Source organism: Symsagittifera roscoffensis, chromosome 9 (genome assembly GCF_963678635.1).
Source record: "Symsagittifera roscoffensis chromosome 9, txSymRosc1.1, whole genome shotgun sequence".
NCBI lineage: Eukaryota > Metazoa > Xenacoelomorpha > Acoela > Convolutidae > Symsagittifera > Symsagittifera roscoffensis.
The window spans coordinates 30,597,155-30,624,003 of NC_087070.1; the positions used below are offsets into that span (position 1 = coordinate 30,597,155).

Sequence of the window (26,849 nt, forward strand, 5' to 3'; positions counted from 1 at the left end):
TTAGTCATGAAATTAAAAGCTGCTCAACGTTTTTGCAAAGAGCTGAAAATCTTTATTTTGGACTTTTTTCTCATAACTCAGCCCCCTCTGAAGTAAGTCATGTTTTTACCGTAAAAATATGTGAATATAGTTGCTGTCATTGGGGATGGTGGTATTTTTTTATTATTATTGGTGGCTTACTGAGTATTCGGTTGTTAAATTCTATTTACCACACAAATCTGGTCTGTCTGTTTGATCAAAAACTACCTGGAAATATGTTTATTATGATTTACTTTCTGACTTCGTCGTCCGCGCTAATCTGTCCTGGTCGGGTAAACATCAAACAAAAAGCTGTGTCGTATTCATTTTCATAAACCCATAAACCAGTCTCGTAGACCACTGCTGAATACTCATTTGAACGAAAGTTTTTTTGGCATAATCCGATTTGACGAATGTCTTAAAAATCCAAGTTTGTGGGGAAAATGGGTAAAGCAAGGTGTCGCTTCTGTTATATCAAATGGGAGCTATCATGGAAGTCTTAAGCTTGATGCTTTTTCGAGATTTAGCTATGGTGTTTTCATTTGTTTCCCATATCAGAAACCTTTTTCTGATAGCTGAAGCATGTGGAATCAACAGCAGTTCAGAATTGATTTGGAATTGAAATTAGAAACCTTAATATGGTTGGTTGGCAACAATCTCGACTTTATTGAAGGCTTGTCCCCGAGACATTAAATGTTAGGTGGGCGAATTAACTGATTCAAATGTTTCATGGAACTAGGATTGTAGGCTGTGTAATGCTAGCAGGGATTTACACTAGATATTCCATAAGGATTAGTTCTATGTAAACAAGATTTGACGTTTTTCCTGAAGTTTTGGTGGGTCGAAAAGTTCTGTGGATTATTTCACACTTCGTTGTGAAGCTCGAATTGTCAGCGAGAACTTCTTTCTTGTCCTTTGTCTCCCGCAAGCAGCGGAAATGGAGGCCAAAAAAGAACCAAAAAATATTTTTAAAAATTATTACTAGCATTCATCAATTGGTAAAACAAGAAAGGCTGAGGAAACATATCATTTTGACTTTTATTAACCTTGCTGATTGCATAGCAAACAGAATATCAAGCGTTCCTGCGCTGGAGTTTTTTTACATCCGCTTAGAAACAAGAATAGATCTGCGTCCGCCATACAGACCGTCTTGGAACATGTTGGATTTCCTGATTTAGCTGTGAAAATTCTAAAAGGAGTAGTTAATCTTGTGTAATATTTGACGCGCGCCGACTGATGTTTCGTTGGCTTAGTTTCTAGGTCTTATATTGGGATGTTTCTTAGTTTGACCACGTTAAGAGTCTCTGGACGGCGTGAAGAGGCTTATTAAGGTCGTGTGGTTTTTTTTTTGACCAAAAATTGTATTGAAAGTTGTTCAAGCTCTAACTGTAAATAACTTTTTTCACATGATGATCTAAATTGGTCGGGCTATCCAAATCTGTTGTTTTGTCAACTACCAAATCAATTTTGAGAATGTATGCATTTTAAAAGCCTGTTCTATTCAAAATTTGGCGTTTTATGTTTGTTGTAATTTTACCACCTCAATTTGTTCAAACTTCATTATTTTCGTTTTATAATAAGGAAAATCACGCTCTACAAAAACACAAGTGCAAATATCGCAAAAAAAGACGTGAATCATTTTTTTTTGCGTTGGATCAATTGGTGAAACAAGAAAGGCTGAGGAAACTTATCATTTTGACTTTGTTAACCTCACTGATTGCATAGCAAACTGAATACCGAGCGTTTCTGCGCTGGAGTTTTTTTTAAATCCGCTGAGAGACACGAATAGATCTGCTTCCGCGAGCAGACCATCTTGGAACTTGTTTGGGTTTCCTAATTTAGCTGTTTAAATTCTAAAAGTAGTAGTTAATCTTGTGTGATGTTTTCGCTTTGACACGCGCAGGTTTGGGTTTTGTTGGCTTAGTTTCTGGGTCTTTTATTGTGATGTTTCTTAGTTTGACCTTGTTAAGAGTCTATGAACGGCATGAAGAGACTTATTGAGGTCGTGTTTTTTTTGCCTTTTTTACTGAAAAAGTTTTGTTCAAACCGTAAATAACTTGTATCACAGGATGACTTAAATTAGACTTAAATAAAAGTTTAAAAGTTGCGTTTATTGAATATCAGCCTTTTCGGCGCAAAAATTTTTCTGATGCTTTTTTGTTCAAAAATTTAGCTCACTTTTTCTCGGTTCAAAAGTAGCCTCTTATAACTGTTTTATCAAGCACCTTCTAACTTCTTGTAATTCTGACCTGAAACATACCTGATCATAGTAATGTTTTTGTCTGACTTTAGAGTTATTCAATTAGGTTTTAGTTGTCCAATTGTCGAATAATTTTAATGCTTGAAATAAGAAGGCATTATCAAATCGGATTGTTGATTTTTTTTCCCGGCGGTAAACAACTTGCGTAACGAAATCAGAATCATGTGATAGCTTGCTTTATAGTCTCCTTTTCAGTTCAGCGTCTGTTTCTGCGCATGTTTCACCCAGATAATGCTTGGGATGACAACATACGGGTTTCAAATTCGACCTGGACGTGAGTGAGCTTTTTGCAAACTGAAAACTTTCTACTTGAAATTTATTTGCTGAACTGTCGTTTGTCTGCCTTATTTTGGAAGCGTTGTTTCCTCAGCACCTTTTACATATTTGAAGCATTTGTTGTTCCGACTTTCGAAGAAAACAGAATATTTATACTCGGCATGTTTTTTTTATTCAGTCATCTTTCGCCGATCGAAATAGTTTTCAAAGAAAAATTTTTATACCCCAATGAAGACATCGACTTCCTGAGTTCAATTTGAAAAGATATTTTTACTCCAATTTTTTTGTAAAGTTCTGGGGGTTTAAAAATTGGCAAATTGGCCATATATTCTGGACTAAATTATGCGGGCTTTGAAGAGTTTATTCATAATGCTGAGAGCGTTACGCAAATTATTTATGCGTGGCGAATTATCCGGCACAATAAAATCGTTCCAAATTCAATTGAGGCTAGCTAATTGGTCGTATTAATTTCGTACGACTCAAAATTTCACCCTTTGATATTGTCCAAAATTTAAAGAATTTCAATATTTTTTCCCAAAAATTATTCGATATGAAATAAGGGACAGTCGGAACATTCACGGCTTTGCCCTGATATACAAGCAGTCTTGTTACTATATATGGAAGTCATTTTGTTATATTCATGCAAGAGTGCAGGTAGTTGAATGCCAAGTAATTTTGCAGTTTTTTGTCAAAATTCATAATTTCGCTTTGATCTACGAATTTAAAACGCTTATTTTAAAGAGTCGATGAAGGTAGTTCAGACTCTTAAATAGGTCGCAATGATTTTTTTCGTTTTTTTTTGTCAAGAAAAGTCTTAAAATTTGTTCAGGCTCAAATTTACTTTTTTTTTGCGGTTTGACTTTTGATCTTTCAGTTCATTTGCTTTGATAAAAGGAAGGCAAGCTCGACTAACGAACAGCGAAAGTTATAAGATTACGAAAAACGTGATCAACATCTAGTTTCGAAACTGGAATTTGATTTTCAGATTTGCCAGCGAAATAAAAATTTTACCTATTGATTTAGTTTCTCCAAATAGGATTAAATTAATCGAAAAATTGTTAATCATCAATTGTTCTTGAGTTTTTGGGCCATCTATTTTTTTTCTTTGAATTTCAAAAATTGAGATTTTTTCAAAAAACAAGTCAGTCATTTTTTTCTGTTTACTTGCGTTCATTGACTCTTTTCCAACTGTCTTTTGGCTATGTTTTTATTTTTAATCAAGTATTTCGAGTACTTTTTGTTGTTCATTCAAATCATACAATTTTTTTCTAAGGCATAATAAAGCGAAAAAGGCTGCCTCATTTGCATTTTGTCTGAAATTATGATTTAAACTGATTTCTCGAACAACGGATTATCCTTTTTTTCATAGCAAGTGGTGCGATTCTCCGTCTCGTGTCTGTGTTTTGTTTATGAATTTAAGACGCACAAGAAATTTTGTAAGCTACAAAATCCGGATTTTTCAGAAGTACCATTTATGGCATTCGGTTTTGATAAAAACAAAAACCCTTCTGCCATGCTCTTTTGTCAATATGTCGCCTCTGTTATGCCTTTGTTCAAAAAGTGTTGTCAACCGAGAGTTTATTTTGCGTTATTAAGGCTTAGGAGTGCTCCGACTTTTAAGAAGTTTTTCACTCTTTGGTATTTCGTGTACGCAATGGGAAGGAAATATGTTTTGGTTGTGTTTTCCGAAGAATACAAAACTAAATTTTGCAAACAAAAATTTTGAAAAACCTTTCCCGTGTGAATATCTTGTGCTTTTCACACTTTTCTTTAGGCGATAATTTATGCACAAACAAAGAAGATAAATTAAATTAGCTTTTGTGTCTCCTTTTGTCTTCTTTCAAAGTTATTCTTCCACTCAATCGCCCGAAGCAAAATTTAATAATATCATATTAAAACCCTTTTAGTCGTGATTCGAACGAAATTTAAAAATTAAAAAGATTCTTTGTCGAGAAAAACCGATTTGAAGTTCTTGATTTTTGGTCTAATTTCGAGCAAATGAGTTGAGCGTGCAGGCTTACAATAGCTTATTTATGCTTAATTTAACTACTGGAGTAAAATTAGTTTTTTAGCTCCATTTTGGGAATAAAACAATGTCTGAAATTTTTTAAATTACTTGTCTACAATGTTTACAATGCTTTTTTTTTGTTCCTTTTCTTCAAAAACTGTCTTCCAATTGCCCTTTTTTACTGTGATTATCGAAGTTGCCGAATTTTTCTTTTTTTTCGTTCAGGTCTTTTTTATCAAACGTTTGTCTTTTTTATCACACAAAAAGACACTATATTGGAAATAAAAATGGTTTGTTTTTAAGACTATGGTCGGAACATTGCACAGTTACCGGCTGTCCTTGTTTCAAATTGTATTTTGTTGCAGTATAAAGTTCTTGACGTTTTTGTTTCTGAAGTACAGCTTCGAAGTTTTTCGACAGTTTTTTAAACCTATAATTATTTTCAACTTGCTCTTATCCTTGTTTGATGCTGTAATTACGCAAGCAAAGCTTGTGTTAAAGTTTGAACTCCTTTTTTCCAACCTAAGTCGCCAATATTGTTGCGACCCAAATTTTGTTGCGACAAATTGTGTTAATTTTGAAAGTGTTCATTTTGATCAATACAACCAGCTATTAAGTACAGCCAATGCTAAGGATATTTATACAGATTATTACTTTTACAAATAGCACTTTAGCTTCAAGGTATCATTGATCTGTAGCGTAGAGGTAGGGAAGGAGACCCGCAACAAAAGAATGGTTCGAACTTGGGCAGGTTTGGATGTTTTTAATGAAATTTTTCGGCTCTATTCCAGTTTATCCCTTTGAAATTCATTTTTGACAAGTTTATTTAACATTGTCATAATCCAATAAAATTTGGCGTGGTGAACAAATCGACAAATGTGAACTCGGTATTTTGAAAGGGGGAAACTGGAAAAGAGCCATATTTTTGTATACTTGTTAAAATGCGTCCGCTCTATAAATTGAGGCATATTACTTGGTAAATTTCTCTTTTTTTTCAAATTGAATAGCAAAAGCGATTGAATTGAGTAAAAAAAGCCAGAAAGAACGGTAATTATAGTTGGAAAACGTTGGAAATATAGCGGTAAAATTCTAGTAGATTTAACGCCGAGATTATATTCAGACCAGTTTTTCTTGACACTGAAATATGGCGAGTTTTTTTAAGTATGATACCACATCTGAATGTGATACCACGCTTACCTTGAGGATGCCAACATAATAAAATTATAGATACTAAAAAACGAATCTTAAATTATAGTTCTTTTCCATTCACACAAAAAGACACTATATTGGAAATAAAAATGGTTTGTTTTTAAGACTATGGTCGGAACATTGCACAGTTACCGGCTGTCCTTGTTTCAAATTGTATTTTGTTGCAGTATAAAGTTCTTGACGTTTTTGTTTCTGAAGTACAGCTTCGAAGTTTTTCGACAGTTTTTTAAACCTATAATTATTTTCAACTTGCTCTTATCCTTGTTTGATGCTGTAATTACGCAAGCAAAGCTTGTGTTAAAGTTTGAACTCCTTTTTTCCAACCTGAGTCGCCAATATTGTTGCGACCCAAATTTTGTTGCGACAAATTGTGTTAATTTTGAAAGTGTTCATTTTGATCAATACAACCAGCTATTAAGTACAGCCAATGCTAAGGATATTTATACAGATTATTACTTTTACAAATAGCACTTTAGCTTCAAGGTATCATTGATCTGTAGCGTAGAGGTAGGGAAGGAGACCCGCAACAAAAGAATGGTTCGAACTTGGGCAGGTTTGGATGTTTTTAATGAAATTTTTCGGCTCTATTCCAGTTTATCCCTTTGAAATTCATTTTTGACAAGTTTATTTAACATTGTCATAATCCAATAAAATTTGGCGTGGTGAACAAATCGACAAATGTGAACTCGGTATTTTGAAAGGGGGAAACTGGAAAAGAGCCATATTTTTGTATACTTGTTAAAATGCGTCCGCTCTATAAATTGAGGCATATTACTTGGTAAATTTCTCTTTTTTTTCAAATTGAATAGTACTGCTAATGCGTCTCAATTGGCTTGCGGCACTTAGAAATTATGTAGACTCATAAATGGCGTGCGTTACTTATGAAATGTTGTAGAGTCAAAGTTTTGCTCATTCAGTTTTTCCCAGTAGAATTATCGGTCATATGCTTGCTTGTGTATGCGTAGTGCAACTTCGCCTCTGTGTAATATTTACGGTTTTTTCAACATTATATTGGGATTTCTCTTCAAATGTTTAGTCAATAAAGATACAAGAGTAGGTGAAATACAGCTATAAGAACAGAAGAGGCATAAGTTCGAACAGATGCAGTTGAGAAATATATTTTTTAGATATCAAATCTAGAAAAGAGGAACTCGACCCTGAATGACCTGCTGGAGTCTATGCGCAATGAAGTGGAAACTCTGGAATCGAAACTGGCGGGATCGGAGATGGAGTTCGAACAGTACAAGGTGGGCATCTCAACATTAAGTCAAACAAAAATAACCGGAATAAATTGATAGAAAATAAATTCCAAAAATCAATTTTTGTTGTCTAAATTTCCGTTAGTTTTCCTAGCAAAAGCGATTGAATTGAGTAAAAAAAGCCAGAAAGAACGGTAATTATAGTTGGAAAACGTTGGAAATATAGCGGTAAAATTCTAGTAGATTTAACGCCGAGATTATATTCAGACCAGTTTTTCTTGACACTGAAATATGGCGAGTTTTTTTAAGTATGATACCACATCTGAATGTGATACCACGCTTACCTTGAGGATGCCAACATAATAAAATTATAGATACTAAAAAACGAATCTTAAATTATAGTTCTTTTCCATTCTTCGAGAGTGGGCGGAGCAATACGAAGCAAAATCCAATTGCCTGATTGCGCGACGTGGTTGTCAACGTGAAAGAAGTGACCAATTTTAATGATGTTTTACATAATTATTAGTCAAATAAGTTTCGAAATAAGGCCGCAAAATCGAAACATGCATTTGAATTCATTTTGTTGTTTTTAATGCGACTTAAAGCTTCAAGTTTCAATTTCCATCAAATTGACTTTTGACCTCTCTTCTCTTTTGCAGGCACGGGTGCACACAGTGTTGAAGCAGCAGAAGGAGAAGACGCACAATGTTGAGTCAGTGAAGTCCCTCACCGCCGAAAGGTATGATTGAAAGCTTCAACACCTCGACTAACTTATTCACCATATACACCGGGCGAAGTTCTTAGGCGTACATGTTGAGCATTTCTATATTAACATGATCGCGTAAAATTTGGGCGGAACAAGTAAGAAAGCAATTATTTAACAATAATTGTTAAAATTGTATCAGATAATTAAAAGCCAGAATACTCACTTTAAGATAGGGCTTGTTAGAAATGATTGTCAGAAATCTAAAAAGGATTGTAAAAAAGTGAGTGTTAGAAAAGATTTTACAAAAAAACGAGGATTACAATAGAGTTTATAAACCTCAATCATAGTTTTTCCATCGAGTTAATTTACGCTATCATACGCTTATTATGATTCAGAAGTGTTGGAACTTTGGTTTTTATGTGGCTGTGGCAATATTCTAGGGATGCGTTGAAGTCTCAGCTGGAGAGTGTGCGGATGAGAGTGGAGGACATGAGCAGGGAGGTGGACATGGGACAGCTGGAGAGGGAGAGACTACAGAAGGATACACACTCTCTGTCCCTGTTGAACACACAGCTCAATCAACAGATGCAACACAGGGACACACTCCACAAACAAAAGTAAGTAGAAGATACAACGACTTTAATTGCAGAGTTCAACGAATTTATTGTTTTTAGAAGATATCTCAGCGATTGTGAGCTTATTGCTAAGCTGAATCCTGCCGAATGATTGAACAGCAGTTTAGAGTATGAAGATGTTCATGGCTCTTCTTCCTTTTCTTTGCCTCACATACTCATCAGTTTTATGGCGTAACGATTGATTCTGCTAAGTTAGTCATGAACCAAATATGAGTTTTAGAATCATCGGAAATCATAAGTCAAATTTTACAAGTAAAAAATATAAGTAACATCATAACAATGCGTTTACTACATTTTTATAACCTATTTTTTGTTGTGATAGTGTGCGGTATTAAGCTTACCAATTTTCTCAAATGCTTGCAATCTTGAATTTTTTGCACGAAATTGATCAATCAGTGTTATAAACAAAATAAAACTAAAATTTTTAAAATTTAGAACTTGAGATTTACTAATTGTAGCACAGACCGTAACAAACCGTGTGATCTCTAAAATATTTTAGGAGGAAAATAAAAACCTCTTTCACCATTTAGTGAGCCAGGAGAAAGCTTCTTTTCTATGGAATTTTATGAAATTTCTATGAATGGCAGGAATGACAAGTTGGATTTGGTTTTTAAATTATTAAAATCAATATGGCAGAAACTGCAATTAAATGACTACTCAGAATTAAATTTCGTTTTCACGCTGATGAGGGATCCATTTTTTTAAAAAAAATGTTATCACTTTTACTTCTTGTCTTATTTAATAAACAACGCCGTTTTCTGTCAACTGCGCAGTATCAAACTCTAAGTACCTCAGCTCAATTACTTAGTTACAGGTTAAGAACTTTTCTATTAGAATTACTGAATCAGTTAATAGCTAGATGTATAATAATTTCAACTTCCGCGTGCTTATTTGCGCAGAAGTAACTTCCATGCTGGATGTCGACAACGATGCTGGGTTGGAATCTTATTGCAAACTTAAAATTTTCCACTAAAAAATTAATTGTCGGCCGATGGTATCTCCTCAATTTTTGTCGGCTTGGTTATCACAAAACGGAATTTTCCTATGATACAAACAAAAATCATTTCATTTGTTCTTAAAATGGTGCAGGTATTTGAGTTCCAAGAAGATTTGCTAATTTTAAAAACTATTTGACAACGATAAATAGATAAATTTTTGCCTCTTTATTTTTTCTTTTTGTTATTTTATGGAAGCCTGTCAAAATCAAATCGTTTGCAAAAGTTTGAGCATAAAATGCTCCTGTTTGGACTGTAAAATGAGATTTTAAGTAGAACAAGGCTGCTCGTTTCAGGGCAAATCCCCGAATAATTGGAATGCCGTTTTAATTCAATGAAAAAAAAAGTTGTCAAAAAATGATGAAATAATCGAAAGACATTTTTTTCCATTTTATTTCACCTCACGCTATGTAAAGTACAAAGATACATATTTTAATAGCACGAAACTTATCATGCGTTAACTACAGTGCTGATTTAAATTAACCGGGCTACGTAAGGGGCTCACTTTGATATATGTATGTCTGTGATAGACTGGGTATTTTCGGCGTAATTTTTGATTAACTAAGAAAAGTCAAAATGACCCATTTTTGGGGTAAAATTTCGGGCCCGAATTTCGCAAAAGAAATTACACCATATTAAATCTGCTAAAATTTTAAGCAAGTTTTGTCTTCATAAGGGTTCACCTAAACAACCCAATTTGAGAAAAATGCGTTTTAAATTTCAAGTTTAGCGCGTTTTTTCCGGTTAATTTAAATCAGCACTGTATTCCAAATTGAAAATTTTTCTGTTTTCTTTGGACTAAGTAACTGTCATTCCCTTCCGTGTCTGCTAGCTTGCAATGCTATTTTTGTGGTATCGCAAGTGATGCCACAAGTCCGCTTCGACTCTGTGTTTAAAAAATCATGTCAAATATGGCTCGTTAAAAAGTCGAAATTGGTCTGGATAAAAGAAACACGACGAGCACAAGTAATCCGTCTCTTTCTTCGAAAATCGGAATAGTGTGCAAAAGAATGTCAGGTTTGTGCCCACTCTTGAAATACTTATCTTTATTTGAAAAATATGAATCATGTCTGATTTTTTATAGTAAATTTCTTAACGCCTGAAACTGGCATATATTTTTGTATCGCAAGTGATGCAAAGCTTTTGAGTGTGTTTGTCATGTTGTGTTGTAGAGTAGAAGAGTTGCGTGTGGAGTGGGAGAAGAGCAAGAGTGGGCTGGAAGTGGTTGAAAGTGGGCTGAAGAGCCAGATCGACAGTCTCACACACTACTACAAGGTAACAAAGGGTTCTCATTCTTGTCCAGAACGCTAATTATACACACCTCCCCACCTCGAGAACAAGAGCTCATGCACATAGTACACGGATACTTACGGGACGTAGCAAATAATTTTATCGCCCAAAATGATGTATATTTTAATTGGTGCGGTTGCAGCAACAATCGTTCATGGCGAGCAGCATCAATTATGATTTTTATCAGGAACATTATTTAGAAATAAATAAATAATGAACTTCTTTAAGGACAAACTGGCCAGTGAAGCAAAGGAGTACAGTGAAAAGATTGAAGAACTGAAGTTGAGGTTGAAGAAGTACGAGGAGTCCAATTCGAGTGACCACTCGGGATCCGGAAGTGCTCTGCGCGCTATGGTCTCAGAAGAGCAACTGAGTGTAGTCACGTCAGGTGCATCACTCACCGCTGTTAATCCAAATGGTTAAGGATTTTACACTTGCGAGCAGTATAGTGTATTAGTACGAACCTTCTTTTTTGCTAACTTAACTCGCATATACAAGTGTTGAGTTCGTGGCTTTTTGCTATTATCACGGTCTGTAGCATTGGAATTTTCATAGCATCTGTTCTCTGCTTTATGTGTGGCTAGTGTAAGTGATTTATTAAGCGTCCGTGGCTGAGTTGTCAGTGTGTGAGACTCGTAATCTCTAGGGCGAAGTTTGTCCGAAGCTTCGCCTCATTATTTAAAATAGAAATTTAAATGATACCAGCTGCTGTTCGATAAGTATCAAATGAAGAAAGGAAATCAGAATTGTTTTATTTTTTTATCGTAATTTTCGAATAAGATTGAAATGTTCGAATAAGGTTAAAATCGCCTTCAGAAGCATTGCTTTGTGAGCAGGTTTTCAAACTGGCTCCTCAGTTTCTGAGCCATACGCTCTGAATGAGTAATTATCATTCCAATGATTAATTAGGTTCCAATCTGCTGATGCGACCGTCGGCCAAACGTGCTCCTCCCATTGGCATGGAGAGATCAGAAGGAGATGGCATAGAGTCAGACTCAAACAGTGACCTCATCCTCCATTACGGCGGTGGAACAAGACTCAACAGCAGAGGAGGAAACTCAACGCCTACCCCAAATAAGGAAACGAATTACGTGCCTTTTGACCAACTGCTATCGTCGCCCCCAATCAGTGCTAGTCACCAATCTACAGTGCCCAATATGTTCTCTGTTTTCCAAAATCAAGACTCGCCCAGGTCGCCTTCAGGTAACACTCTAGTTTTATGTAATTTTAATTTTAAAATCTATGAAAAGCAAACCTTTTATTTCAAGAGTAACTGATTGCTCTGCAATAATTTTCCTGATGAGCAAAAGTTAAAGAACTTTGGAGAATTTTTGGTAGCAATAATATAAAACTCAAAGAGATATTTAGCTGTACCAATTTTCTCCTAATAATTCATAAATTGCGTTCTTTCGGTCACAAAATTCATATTTTTGCTGCAATGACTTAGTGTTTGGATTTGTTTTTTTTCCCAGAATCATCTTCAGTTTCGAGAAGCAGAAAAGTGTCGATGAACGAAAGCTTTGTTATTCCCTCACCTGCCGCATCCGCCGCGGAAGTGCGCAAACAGCAGAAGAAAATAGCACACTTGACAGAACTGCTTGGCGAGAGTGAGTTGAATATCCAGCGTCTCACAGACCAGAGTCAAGTGCTGAAAGATGAGATCAGAAGACTGGAGGGAAACTGGACTGATACTTCGAAGAATATGGAATACCTGAAAAATGTACTCATTAAGGCAAGTTACCCTGGTCCAAAACTTCTAATCAAAATAATTTCATATATGAACAAGGATTGCCGGTTGCTGTGCAAGTAGTACAGGATGTTCTGACCATACTCATAAAAACCTGAAAAGCTTTTTCATTTTTTTCTTTTCAAATTAGTGTCGATTTTTGTGAGTCTTGTAATGAAAGGATCTGACGAAAACATATTTAAATATAGAATTTAAACATATTTGACAGTCACAGCAAAACAGGCGAATCAGGTAACGGTTCTATTCAAAAATTGTCTAGAAAAAAAATTCTAATAGCACAAATGGTCGATTTTCAATGGTCGGAACAAAAACATACTCATTAAGGCAAAACCTCCAATCATGACATTTTCAAATATGAAAAACGTTTCTTCTACAATTTTTTAAAACTTCTTACGTACAAAAATTCCTATGAAACGTCTACGATAAGCACTTTTTCTACATGAATTTGTATGATCATAAACGAAAATTAAAAAAAAAAACGTTTTGTCCAGCTTGGTTTTTGTGTTGTCCGAAAATACAATAACCAAGGTTTGTCATACAAGAAAACTCAGAGATTAAGTGGAAATAATTACTCAGATAAATTGAATCTGCAAATTTGCATTCCGATGTTCGACTCCGGCAAGTAGCAATAATTTTATTCTTTGGTGGTAATTTAGCTGCATAGAATTGGCTATGTGTTAGCTGCTTTATTGCTGGTTAGTGTCAGTAGATTTACAAGCTACGGTGGCGCAGATTATGTGTAAAAGTGATAACATTTATTCAGAGTTAAGAACGTAGTGAGTGCTCTTATATAGGTTTTGCTGATTTTTTTTTCGGAAAAAGTCTTGAAGTTTGTTCACGCTCAGTTTTGATTTTTTCGCGGTTTGACTTGTGGTTTCTTTTTAAGTTCAGTGCATTTCCATAAAACGAAGGCAAACTCCACTATCGAGCAGCAAAAGTGTAAAGGTCACGAAAGGCGTGATCGACTTCTAATTTCGAAAATGGAAATTAGTTATCAGATTTCCCAGCGAAATAAAATTTTTTCTTATTGATCCAGTTTTCTCACATTGGGTCACTTCTTACAAAAAGTGTCCATCATAAATTGTTCTTCAAATTATGAGGTCGATAGTTCATTAAAACTAACATACTGCTTAGATTTTCCTGCCTAATCTGTTTTAACCTGTTTTTTGTAGAAAAGCTGATATGGACTTCGGAAAAGTTCCTTTTTAATCTTATAATCTTATACATTTTCTATAGAAATTTCGTCACTATTCTCGAAACCTACTTACTAAATCTGATATTAAGAGTTCAATCTAAAAATTCAGGGTGCAAAAATTTTCTATCTAATGGAAAGCAGAGCCCATTCTCATGCTTTACTAGAGAAAAGTTTACGGATTTTAATAAAAGTCAATTTTTTTATCGACGAAAAATACCCAGCCAAATCTGAGATAAAGACTTCAATTGGTAGAGCATGTGGTATTTTTCTTCTTTAATTGAGCTGTGAATCCTCTACTGAAGGAGTGAAACACTGGGGTTAAGCGTAATGTCAATTCTTTTGAAATTCTGAAAATTGCGCATATCCGTATCAGCACAATACATGATTAAAAATATAAGAAGAGGTAGATCCGGCATTAGCTGGGCCACTAGTTGCGAGGACAGATGCGAGGACAGGAGTCTCCTAATCAACAGGTCGGATTATCAAGTAACATTTTAGTAGTTTTTTGGTCGAATTTTTGTTGCATAACATTGGCAATGTGATAGAAACTGTAGCTGCTTTATTGGTGGCTAGTGTTAGTAAAATTACCAGCGGCTGTAGTGCAGATGTGAGAGCATGATATTCCTAATCTCAACAAAAGTTTTTTCAAGGTGTTCTCTTTGCTTGAGCGCAGCTTCGCCTCTGTGTAAAATATTAACTTCGAAGCTATGAATTTGTAGGGATAAGCATTGTTTTGTTGGGAGTTTTTTTATTGTCTATAACATATTTGTTAGTGCAGATGCGGCTTAATAAAAAATATTACTCCAAGACGAAACAAATGTTAGTCGAGAAAAAATTCATTTTCCGCGATAGAAAACAACCCGAACATTCATCCCTCTGCTGGATAAATATTTGATTTGAATGTAGCTGCAATGAAGACAAGAATTGATTGGCAACAAAAATTTTAGTGTTTCTTGTTTTTTGTTAGCTTGGAGTTCAATCCTAAAACGTTTGTCGGCAACTTTGCTGCATACCAGATGCGTATTAGAAAATTGACCTTGAGCTGGGTTTGCGGATCTATAGAAATATTGAACTACCACTAGCGACAAAAGGGAAATGAAGGCCTATAGCCATTGGTATTCATTGCTTCGACTAGGTGTAGAGGATGCGAGTTTTCATTTAATGCTGTGTGCGTTCGTATTTCAGTTCTGGAAGCTACCAGGATGCACAGAGAAAGAACAGCTGGTCCCTGTGCTGACGATGTTGCTGAAGCTGAACTCTGAGGAAAAGTCGCTGGTGCAAGAGCTATCCTTAGGTCAGTTTCTCAATTGCTCAAAATTATTCATACAAGAAAAATATGCAAGTGTAATTTGTGTAATCCTTACTCTGAAACATTTAAATATGGAGCATTTTGACCCAAATGTGCGACAGAAACCCAAGTGCTTCAAACTAATATTTCGTTTTTCGGCTATAAGTGGACGTTTTTCAGGTGAAGGGGGTGCTAGTAACATGCCTGGAAATATTCCCGCGGCTTCAACCTGGTCCAGCTATATGCCAAGGTGGTCTGGTCTGATGTGAAGAAATAAAACGAAAAGTCAGAAAGTTATACCGAAAAAGAAAAACTACTTAGGTATTTAGCTTTGTGCGAAGGACTCATTTATCCATTTCTTTAATTGTGACTCGGGAATTTTGATTATCCTTGTACTGTGTTTCAATTATTAGTAGCCATTTTAACATATCTCACCAATATGGTAATAAAATTGAATTGTAATTTAAATGCTTCTGTGCGCAAGTTCAATCAGTTTCCAGGTGACAGGGCGGAGTTTCTTGATCTTAGTCAGTCTGCTTTCAAACCACTTTTCTGTTTGATTACACTTGCGAGCATTAGTGTATCAGTACGAACCTTCTTTTTTCTAACTTAACTCGAAAATAAAAAATCATTAAAACTGCTCACTTATTTGGTGGCTCTTTTGCTATAATCACGATCAGTAGTTCTCTGCTTTTTTGTTGCTCGTGTTCGTGACTTTTTCAGCGTTCGTGGCTGAGTGGTTAGTGCATGAGACTCATAATTTCTAGGTTGCAGATCGCATCCAAGACGTAGCCAAATTTTTACATATTCGAGGCATACTTCTACTTTTTCTAATTGCACTTAATAGAGCTGCTTTTTGTCGTGTTCTCAACAGTGCTGGCAAATCGCAGCTTTGTCTCTGTGTAAATGCCTGTATTATGAAAATGTATGGGATATGAGATTTTTTTGAGACGTTATTTTTTAGAGACGTGTTAGACTAAGAGAAATTTGGTTAAGACTTTTCTCGTAAATCAGCATGATAATTTGAATACAAGTTCATTCGAAATAACAAAATTTTCTAAGCTCTAGTTGCAAAATGGCTAAGGTTTCTTTTAAGATTTTTCTAAATTCAATTTATTCCATTGTTAGAAAATTGGCAAATTCCACTTTCGAACAGCAAAAGTGTAAAAGTCACGAAAAACGTGATCAACTTCTATTTCCTAAAATGGCAGAATTACCAGCGAAACAAAAATCACCTATCGATTCAGTTTTTTCTTTGGGTTTATTTTTTCAATAAAGTGTTGATCGAAAACTGTTTCAATAAAGTGTTAATCGAAAACTGAAATTCAATGAGCTATAAGGGAAACTATTTAGTTTCAGCACAACTCGAAAAGTATGTTTTTTGTTTACATGCGTTCGTTGACTTTTTTCGAACTTTGTTAGTTAGGATTCATTTTATTAAATTTCACTGACAATCAAACAAAGTCTTGTTGAGGAAAAAATATCGGAGAAAAACTCATAATTAGCTCAATCCTAAATTCCAGGAGTAACTCCTAACAAAATTATTTGATCTATTTTTTTTTGTTTGAGCACTTAATCTCAGATTTGGTAGGGTTCAAAACAAGGTTGGAAACCAAATCTTACACTCATAATTAAGTCACTTCTAAATTACATGGTAACTCTCTGGAAACGTACTTGAATCCATTTTCTTTTGTTTGAGCACCCAATCTCAGAATTGGTAGCGCTTAGAAAATATTCAAGAAAAATTAAAACTTAAAGAATTTTGTTTTCCATAGCGTTTTCTGTAGTACAAAAATGAGTAGCCGCTTATACATGGAAAACGGATTATCGGCTACTCATCAATTTCAAAAGAGAAACCACTGTGGACTTAAATCTTTGAAACGTTTACCTTCGCTTAGAAATTTGTTAAGAAGAATGAAGGTAGTGAAAACTTGCTGATTTTTTTTCAGCAAAAGTCTAAATTTGTTCACGCTCAATTTTGAGTTCTCGCGGTTTGACTTGTGATTTCGTTTTAAATTCATGCATTTTCATAAAAGGAAGGCAAACTCCATTATCGAACAGCAAAAGCGTAAAGGTCACGAAAAACGTGATCGACTTCTAATTTTGAAAATGGAAAATAATTATCAAACTTCCAAGCGGAAAATGGTCAATCACAAATTGTTTTACAAATTCAGAGAGCTGTAAGAGCATCTAATTGTTTATTCGAAATTCAAGAATCGAAGATTTTTGAGAAAATAAGTAGGTTTTTTTTAGTTTTCTTGCGTTCATTACTCTTTTCCAACTGTCAGTTGGCTATGTTTTCGATTTTCAAGTTTGAATCTAGTGTTTGTTCCACGTAGTTAAAAATTAGCAAAAAAAACATAAGTATTTTGTCAGAGTTCCCCAGGGGTTGCGAATTTGGTCTCCAATTACGAATGCTCAAATCTTTTTAGTGTACGAGATACGACAATTTTTGTGATTTTTTCATTGTGTTCGGAAAACTTAATTACAAAAATTTTAATTTCTGAACCCCGTATTTGTGTGCTGTCAAGAGTACTTTTAGGAATTGCGAATCTAGCCTCCAAATATGACTTATCAAATTCTTGTAGTTTTCGAGATATGACGTGTTTTATGATTTCTTTTTAGTTAAAAAAAATCAAATGATTTGAAATTCCTAATTTTGTAGTTGGGTACTGTAAGGGTACTCTCAGGAATTTTAATATCCAAATGCTTGTGTCCAAATGCGACTGCTCAAATGCTGTTTTTTTCGAGGTATGACGTTTTTTATGATTTTCAAAAAACTGTCAGAAAACTTAATGAACGTTTTTGAAAATTAAGCATTTATTTTGCATGACTGGTTTTAAATTATATTATCTCGACCCCTAGTCACTTAATAAGTTTTGGTTTCATTCTTTGTTGTGCACGTAAAAAAATTTACTTAGGTGCCTATTAGTAAAAAGGTTACTTAGGTGCCTATTAGTAAAAAGGTTACTGCCTATTAGTCTGAGTACCGATATGTGATTGATTGATATCTGATATACGGAGGAGTTTTAGAAATATATTTTCTTAATTTGAACTAAGATTTTCATTGAAATTCTAATGCCAAATATCTCTTGAAACATTCGGATTTTTTCTACATTTATTTCACAAGCTTGTTATTATGATTCTTCTCAAACAAACAAGGGAAAGAATTATGCGTTTTGTTCATGTCAACTCAGATATCTTGACGCAAATTCTAGTTGATCGAATATGGTAGCAGTTTGAATTAGGTGATTCTGAATCCACTAAATGTTATCAAAATTATAAATATTCCTATAGCGATCGTAGTGTTACATTACAGTACGAAATGACTTTTTTCTACTCTCTAAAAAAGGTTTTTTTTTTCTACTCTCTAGGTTGTGGGTTTGATTCTACCACACTGTAGAGTTTTTTTTCGGAGTTAATTTTTACCAAATTTTTTCTTTTTTTGACAGTGTAGTGCTTTTCGTGCCATTTTCTAACATGCCGGTGTTAGCAAAATGCAGCTTCTCTTCTTTGTTCGATTATCGAGCGGAATTAATTATAATTATTGTTTCATTTTTTTCTAAGAATTCTTGAAAGTTTAGGAATTTTCATCTCAAATAATTCTTAAAGTCTGAAAGCTCTATTGTGGTATAATGTGTCGTCAAAACTCGAAAATTCAAAAAATGTTCAAAAACTCTCAATCTGTTAACTTTTTTCCTTGTTTTTTTACCTTTCTCTAATTGTCTTTTGGCTATTTTGCTTTTTTGTCAAACCATATTTGTGCATAATAAGGCTTTTTTTTTACTTTAAGAAAAGCGTTGACCATGAAAAAATTTGGAAAGAAAACATCAAAAGCAGGGATTTTGGGCGTCTGAAATATCTTTCTTATGAGCCGTCAAATACTTTTCATTTAGTTTTTTTGTTTTTATCTGCTCTGATTTTTTTTGCCGTTTTTATGATGAAGTTTGTGAGTATGGTGGGTTAGATTTGTCTCTGCTTTACAATTTCAGACAATAACGAGAGTAGTAGATTTTGGAGCTGATCAGGGGAGGGGTTGTGTAGGGTGACCAGCATGTTTCAAGATAGGGACTAGAGCAGCCGGTCACCCAGCTATGTATTAACATTGAGTATGGAGTGTACAATGTATTAGGATAGGGAATAGGATTGGTAAGGTTTCATTGTTTGTGTGATGGTAAGAGAATGGTAAGAAAAATGTTTTTTTTTTTGGATTTGTGTATGATTTTTTTCGAAAAAACTTAAAAACACGATAAAAATTGGTATACTTCGATACAATTAAAAATTTCACTAGATGATCTTACTCTTTAAAACAGTGCTCTGTTTGGTTGAAACTATAGTTAAACCTACTGAAACTTCGAAAAAAATTAATTTTTTGAGAAAAAAAAAATCACAAAGCAAGTATAAAAATTTTAAAAAAAACTACACATTCACATAAAATTAGCTATAAATTTCAAAACACGCACATCATGAATATTAATCAAGTTTCTCTACTAGAATTTAAAAAGAAGAAATGCTGAATATTTTGCATAAAACCCACACAAGTTATCAGTTTTTTGTAGTTTTCTGGAAACATTTTCGCCAATACTTTTTTGCTAGAAAGGAATAAGGTGTTCTTTTTCGACCCAGAGAATCAGCAAAGTAGTAAATTTTGTCCAGTCGAGCAATCATGATCCAGTGTTCTCCTCTATCATTGCTTGGAGCTGAGTTGATAATTGCAAAAGAGTATTTTGTTTGTTGAGGTACTTTATCAGGGGGTTAATATCCCATGTACTTGAAGCCGAGCTCAGGAATTTTTTCAATAATTTGCAAAAGTGAAAATTTATCCATCTTTGCAATTGTTATCTGATATACATCTAAAAAGAAAGAAATAGATAGTTTGATAGTGTATTTCAGCATAAAAAAAACTAAAATTAATGACTTACATGCATTTGGGTATTGAATCAACAAAGTCCCATACGCAAGTCTCATGATTTGGACAAAGGTTACTGAACACTGTTTTACAGTCTAGGTTGAAAAAAACTCTCATGTTTCCAAATTAACATCATTTATTGTTTACTTTTTCTGAAAATTTAGTTCTGAAGAGAGACAAAAAAGATAGTACAGAGACAATAACAAAGAAAAATCCCAAAAAATCCCAAAAAAAATACTTCGAACTTGGTATTTGGTAACAACCATTTTCACAAATAAACAAATCAATGGCGAGCCTCCCATAGAGTGAAAACGTTTTCCCTGTTCCTAAGGAAATTGTTATATCAGTGAACGGATGCATACCAAATGCATCAGGTATTTATTCCAAACTGTATCCATTACAAGCAAGTATTCCTTTACTACTCACTGCTGACTTGTTGAATTCGTTCGATGTTGTTGACTTATGAGGATATAATCAATTCGCGTTGTAAGCCATTGTATTGTAAAATAAACTTCTAATTGGAGAAAAGTGAATGTAGTCGATTGCTTACATAAGTTAAGTAAGGTTCTGTTTCCTCATCTGAATCATCCTCGGATTTTGCTTTATGTTCTGCTTTTTCTTTTTTGAAAGCATCGAACAATCTTTCCTTGAATAGTTGAAGCTTTAAACTAAAATGGATATCACTCATATCCAAGTACAGATTAGGATCTGTCTTAAATTCAAACTCAATACTGCTTTTATCTATAGAAGTACTGGCGAATACTTCTTGTGTGTATGATGACATTTTTGTTTCCCAAACTGAGATTTTATCAAAATTCGCCAAAGAAGAATTTTAAAAGCCACTTACCGAAAATGATTTTGATTTAAACTCATTTTAAAATGTTGAAAAGGACTACTCGAGAGCGACTGGTTTTCGAACGATTTTTTTGAAAAATTGATCTAGTTCTACACTTGGATTTCTTTTTTCCACCTCCCAATTGTTTCCGAACTGTTTTTGTTCCCACATCTCTTGCAAATGTTTTGAGTTTTTTGCGTCCAATAAGAATCTGCTCCAATTCTTTTTTCAGCTGGGACTAAATCTTTTTTAATGAAGGAGATTGCAGTTCTCCAAAGAGTTTGGGCAATAGCTCCAAAACCTCTTCCACGTTGTCTTGCATATCCTCAAAAAATAGGCTGAAATTTGAGCAACCATTTCGTATGAAGTTTAAATCAAAAATGATTATTCGATATCATGCGGAATAAGTGAACAACTCGGTGACACAAAAGGAATTTTTCGCCTGTAATATCTCTTAGTTCTATCTTGATACTATGGAAAGAGTTTTTTAACAGTTTTTTAAACTGTAAATTACCAAAGGACTGTTATTTTATGTGCTGTTCTGTCGAAATTATGTCTCCACTTTTTATTTTGGAAACGAAAGGAATACAATGCAATAAAAGAATTTTTGTATCACCGACTGTTTTATATTCTATAATATCACTATATGTCATCGAAGAATGTATTTTCAAAATGTCATAAGAATACTGAGGATAATGTGAACCTTATCCTTTCATGATAACCCCTGTTTGATTTTGTTCTAAATCACAACCAAAAATGTGATACAAGTCAGAACTTTGAATAATAAACACTGATTGATTCTCAGATAAATGAACAGCAATCTTTTGTGAAATTTTATCTTCACACTGATACATAGATTCCGTTACATTCAAATGCCTGAGCACCTAAACATTCTCGGTTGTTCATGGCTACAACTACATCAGCAATACTTGGATACACTCCTGGTTCAATATGCATCGGTTCAATCTTTCTTTTCTCCTCAGGACTTTCTGTACCATCTACGAATGTAAACTTTACCTCAGTAACATTTTGGTACAAAGAAGGGTATGATATTTCTGAAATGGCAAACTCCCATTCTCTTTTCAAATGTATTTGCTCGGGTGGAAAAAAAAATCCATGACAACTGATCGATAGAAATTACGTTTAAAAATGATTTACCTTTAATCTGAACAGTTTTCCAGCTCTTTTTCAAAAATTTTTCCCAGACTTTTATCTTTTTTGAGATCTTTGATGATGTATGTAGGAGGTTTTTTTGTAGACATTGCCGAAGTTTCGAAAGTTTCATCTGTATTTTGTGGTTTGTATCCCTTTCGAAACGGAATATCATTCTTTGAAATTCTGACTCTATCTATGGAGGTTTTTTGTACAGTATTGAGAGGAAATCAGTATTCTTGACATCTCTAAGTTATTTCCCAATAGATCTTTTGACGCGACAATTCACTGAAGACACTAATTGAGGTAACTTGTGAACGAATTTTTCACCATGATTTTCTATGTAGCGGCGGTAATGTATGTGTTTAAATGATTGAATGGCTCTCTGCGAATGCAGTTTTTGTTTCACTCATTGTTGAGTAAACTTCAATACCTTTCTCCTTGGAAAATTTTTTGAAAGTTCTCCCATGTTCTGTACTTTTATCAACCCAAAGTTTTTCAGGAGTGTTTTTTTTCGAGAAATCACTTTTTTGAAATCTTGCAAAGTGTTTTTGGCATATTTTGTTTTCATTGTTTGAACTCTGACAAATCGCAAAAAAACATCAACGGCAACCAACAAATATTTGACTCCAGTATTTTGACTTGTTGTTTGTCCACATAAGCCAAGTTCATACGCCAAAATTCATTAATGTATTTTTAAAAAGCTTGAAATCCTCTGAAACGTCTGATTGGAGGACCAAATTTTGTTCATGATGTCTTGGTTTGTAAAAGTTGTTGTACTTTGTTCTTTGACATACCGCTTGCTTTACTCAAGTTTCGCAAAAATTCGTACGCAGCTCTACCCCTAGAATACAATCTGTTATTACTTACCTGTTCAGATTTTGAAAGGGATCCAAGTTCCTCTGTCTTTCGCTTTCGCATTCTTGTTGATAACAAGTTTAGGTGGAGATTGAGTTGCTTCCAAAATGGTAAAATAAATATCTGGAAAGTCGGTATTTTTTTGTTTAGTGCACACACAAAGTCTACAATAGGTTCTTTTGTGTCTCGATTATCTATTATGACATTTTTTGACTGATTTAGTTTAATTCTAGGAGAATTCAAAATTAAATCAATAAAATGCGTATTGTTACTTGTTTTCAACCTCGCTTTTACAGCACTGTAAGTACAGTCAAAAATATTGTGGTATAATCTCCTCTTTTTCTTGCTTTTGTTCTAGTTTTTTTTGGAAGCGTACTTTGTGACTGATAAACTGAGTAAGGAACTAGAACAAACTGGTCCATAATATTTCAATCATTTAACGACAAAAGGAGTGATAAGAGATAATAACTGTAAGCCTTTAGGCGAGCTTTAAATAGTTCTCCTTTCATGCAGTGAAGTTCTTCTTCGTGTGAGTTCTGATAGTTCTCTTCATTATTTTACTACGTCCTCTTTTCGGAGATCCTGTAGCTAGCCTCCTAGCAAACTTACTAGCCATTCGCCGAGGAGCTGAGAGCTGAATGAAATTTTTTGGACAAAGGAGGAAGTCTTTGGTAAAATGTTTGAAACTTTGGGAGTATAGAGACGTATTGTATGCTCATCATCCAAAAGCTTTGTTTCTGTTCCTGCTGATAAATATAATGTTGAAAGAGTTGAACCGCGTTTTGTGGAATATCTAAGTGCATCAACTGTTTTCGGAATTAAATCAATGATTAAACGATCATATGGAATAGATGTTGCATCTTGATACCACTCTTTCTTTTGTGATCTTAGACCTATTTGTTGACTTAATGAATTGATTTGTAAAACATCTATTGGTGATTTGAACCAGATTACATGTGTATTTTGTAACTCAACAACTGTTCCCAATTTGCTTTGATGAAACGTATTATGCCTAATATATAATGTTTTCAGTCCCCTGTGTCTTCCAGCAGTAGCAATTTTTACAAATTGCTAAGAGTTTGAAAATTTTTCACAAGAGTCTTTAAATATTAACAGGTATTTTGTTTTAGTATTGGCAAGGCTTTCAATCAGTTCAAAATCAACTCCTTGGATAAGTTTAAGGCTTTTTCTTTGCATTTGTCCATAAAGAGGCTGGAAAACTTGATAAAAATAAAAAAATCGTCAAATTTTGGTTGAAATGTACCATTTTTTTAACCAATCAAAAATAAAATGCGATTTTCTTCTGACCAACTACCGAAATAAAAACTCGTTCTTTTGTAGAATTTATTTTTTTCATAGTTTTGGAGAAGGTAAAATATAACTGACTGTACTTGATAACACTGCTACCCAAACTGTTGTTTCTTCACATGTAGTGGATAACATTATTCGAACGATTGCACAAGCTAGTATTGAAACTATGACGAATAATTGGCACAGAAAACTAAAAAAGATCTATTACACGTACGTCCAAAAAACTTCCAAGATTTTTGTTCATGATTCTCCTCATCAAAAACAAAATTTCCTAAGTTTAATTGCTTGTTAATTTCATCACCCGTCTCAACTTTGGAATGAAAAAATGGAAAAGGTGTTTTTTGTTTTATTTTCAAAAACACAAGTTAAAAAATGATTTAAATGGTTCACAATTTTTAAAAAAAATATTGAGTCGTTATTCCGTATGCAAATGCTTTCTTTGTGCACATTTAACTGTTTTTGCATGACATAATGAGCAGTTGCTACACCTCCAATGATGTTCTTCATCTTTGAAGTTCAGATTCTGAATTTTTTTGGCATGCTTAGTCATCCAATTTTGTAACCTTTACATTTTTACATTTTTCATTACCTTTTGCAAAATCAACATTTCCGGAGCTTTTAGTTTTTTCAATATTTTTTCAAGCTCAGTATACTTTTCATAACCACTGTTCCAATTGATTCCATGAAGATGCTTCGTACACCAAGCAGATTGAGATGCTGCTTTGAACTTTTTGTGAGGAAGAAAGGAATATCCCCCAGTTTGTCCATTTTTCGAAACTCCTAACTATTATTTACGTATCTATTTTCACTATTTTGTTTTCATTACACTCAATATCCAAAATAACCAAGCTCTTTGTTAACTGGTTTTTGTGGAGTCTTTTATTTTAAATGGCTAACAATCGAGCAATGCATATACTGTTGATGCAAATATTTTAACAGATAAACAGAGAAGCACCAGTCACCTGACCAATGAAACAAGAACTAGAAAATCTTGGTAAAACATAACAATCACCAGGTCCCTTATGCGTAGTAGACTTCACAGATCTATCTGCATCATGCAAAATTGCAGGAAGTTCGACGATTTTTGAATTTCCAAAAAATAATCCATAGAGGAATTTCAAATTTATGTTTGGGTCAAAAACAAAACAGGCAGAAAGAAAGAAAATTTTCTTTTTGTATTTGATGAAAATTCATTCTTAATCAAATCAAAATTTCTGAGAATTTCATTCAATTTCTGAACGTTCATTTTCTACAGTGGATTTGTCAATAATGATACGAATGCACTGTGATGATAAGTTTTTTTGAATGTTTCTGCATAAGACAAATAAGACAAAACGGAAGGGATAAAATCAACCAGTTTTTCATACTCCTCTTTTTCCAGATGATTTTTTTGATTGTTTTTCTAAGTGTTTATTTCCCAATGATATGCTATTTTGTTAATATCTGAACGATAAGTTAGAAACATTTTACGTCTTCCATTATGTAATGGCCACTCAAATTGAGAAATTTGAGATTCTGTTTCAATATCTTGCAATTTTAGTAAAATTTAAGATTCCAAAATTGCTGGCGAAAACTTCTGGGACTTTTCGTAAAAGATGGTATGAAAAAGTCTCAATTTATTTTGAAGCTTCAAAATAACATTTTTGGGAAAACCAATGTTCCAACTCATACTGCTCAGCTCAGAAAAGTTTTATAAGTTTGGAGATGTGCAATTTCTCGATATAATCAGGTCTTTGGGTGGGGCAACTATTCTGGACTCTTTCCTCAAATACAATTTCTCGATATAACGAATTCTCTGGGTTTGACAAACAATAAGCATTGAAAAACCTTCAAGTCAAGACTGTGCCTCAATCTGGTTTGAATAATTACAGTTACTTTACGAGAGACTTGGAAGAAAAACAAAATGACTGCGGTCAAAGACTTTTGCAGCGTTACAATTACAAGAAAGCAGTTGCAACCCTGGAAGCAATGCAAAAAATGTTTCAGTTTTATCAGAATAAGGGGATAGATATGTTAAAACTTGGATGTACTCCTCCAAATCTAGCAAACATATCTCCACACAAATCTTCAAATTACAAGTTTTGTTCATTTTTCGACAGTGATAAAGATTTTCGTTGGAATTGATGCAAGTCAGCTTTACCCTTTCTCAATGTGTCAAGATATGCCAACATGACTATGCACGAGATGGGAGTTTGACACTGATATGCAGATGTTTAAAGCTAGACATAATCGATTTTGCAGCTTTGAAAATATGGTCATGTCTTTTTACCAGGAAACAAGGCCAGAATGTAAATTTGAAAGTTTTTTCAGATCTGGAAAACAGAAGAAAATTGACAGTTTTTTTGTGGATGGTTTTTTTTTGTGATCACTGTAAAACATTGCTGGAAGCAATGGGATGTTACTACAAATTCCGTTCTTGTCAACAAGCTCCACCGTGTTTAAAAGATCAGGATATTGAACGAGGTTATAAGAAGAGAGAGATGGATGATATAAGACGGGAATACATATAAGAGAAACCCATCACTAATGGTTTTCTCAAACTTCAGCATTCAAAGCTTAGAATGTTGGAACTCTACTGTAACTTCTTTGACAAGTTCTGTGATATAAATAAATTTGAAGAGTTGGAGATGGACATAGACTCAATTTACTTAGCACTTGCGGATGAATTTTTGTCTAACTGTTTCCAGCCAGAGAAAAAGAGACATTTGGGAAAAATTGAGGGAAACTGACTGCAGAGACTCTTTCTAAGCAGATCCGAAATCTAATTTCTTCGCTCAAACGTGTTGCAGTATCCATAAAAAAAAATAAGTCGGAGCCAGTACTTTTCAAAGAAGAATTTAGATGAACAGAAATGCTATGCTTATGTAGCAAAAATTATTGCTGCTATGACAAGAAGTCAGATAAATTCAAATTTAGCAGCAAAGGATAAAAAAAAACGAGTTCTAGAAGATTGTGGAG

At 34.0% G+C, this 26,849-nt stretch overlaps 2 protein-coding genes across 4 annotated transcripts in view; one reads left to right on the forward strand and one right to left on the reverse strand.

Annotated features, from left to right (window-relative positions):
- LOC134854505 (GRIP and coiled-coil domain-containing protein 2-like) overlaps positions 1-15,280 on the forward strand; it is a 92,927-nt gene extending 77,647 nt beyond the window's left edge. For all 3 annotated transcript variants that reach the window (XM_063870784.1, XM_063870783.1, XM_063870785.1), the window contains exons 14-22: positions 6,899-7,018; positions 7,630-7,709; positions 8,117-8,293; positions 10,479-10,581; positions 10,825-11,014; positions 11,506-11,799; positions 12,069-12,328; positions 14,724-14,832; positions 15,007-15,280. In XM_063870784.1, the coding sequence (XP_063726854.1) occupies positions 6,899-7,018; positions 7,630-7,709; positions 8,117-8,293; positions 10,479-10,581; positions 10,825-11,014; positions 11,506-11,799; positions 12,069-12,328; positions 14,724-14,832; positions 15,007-15,095 (1,422 nt within the window). In that variant the 3' untranslated portion in view covers positions 15,096-15,280. The remainder of the gene's footprint in view (positions 1-6,898; positions 7,019-7,629; positions 7,710-8,116; positions 8,294-10,478; positions 10,582-10,824; positions 11,015-11,505; positions 11,800-12,068; positions 12,329-14,723; positions 14,833-15,006) is intronic.
- The window catches only part of LOC134854897 (uncharacterized), a 582,728-nt gene that overhangs the window by 519,362 nt on the left and 36,517 nt on the right, over positions 1-26,849 (reverse strand). The gene's annotated exons all lie outside the window — the stretch shown is intronic.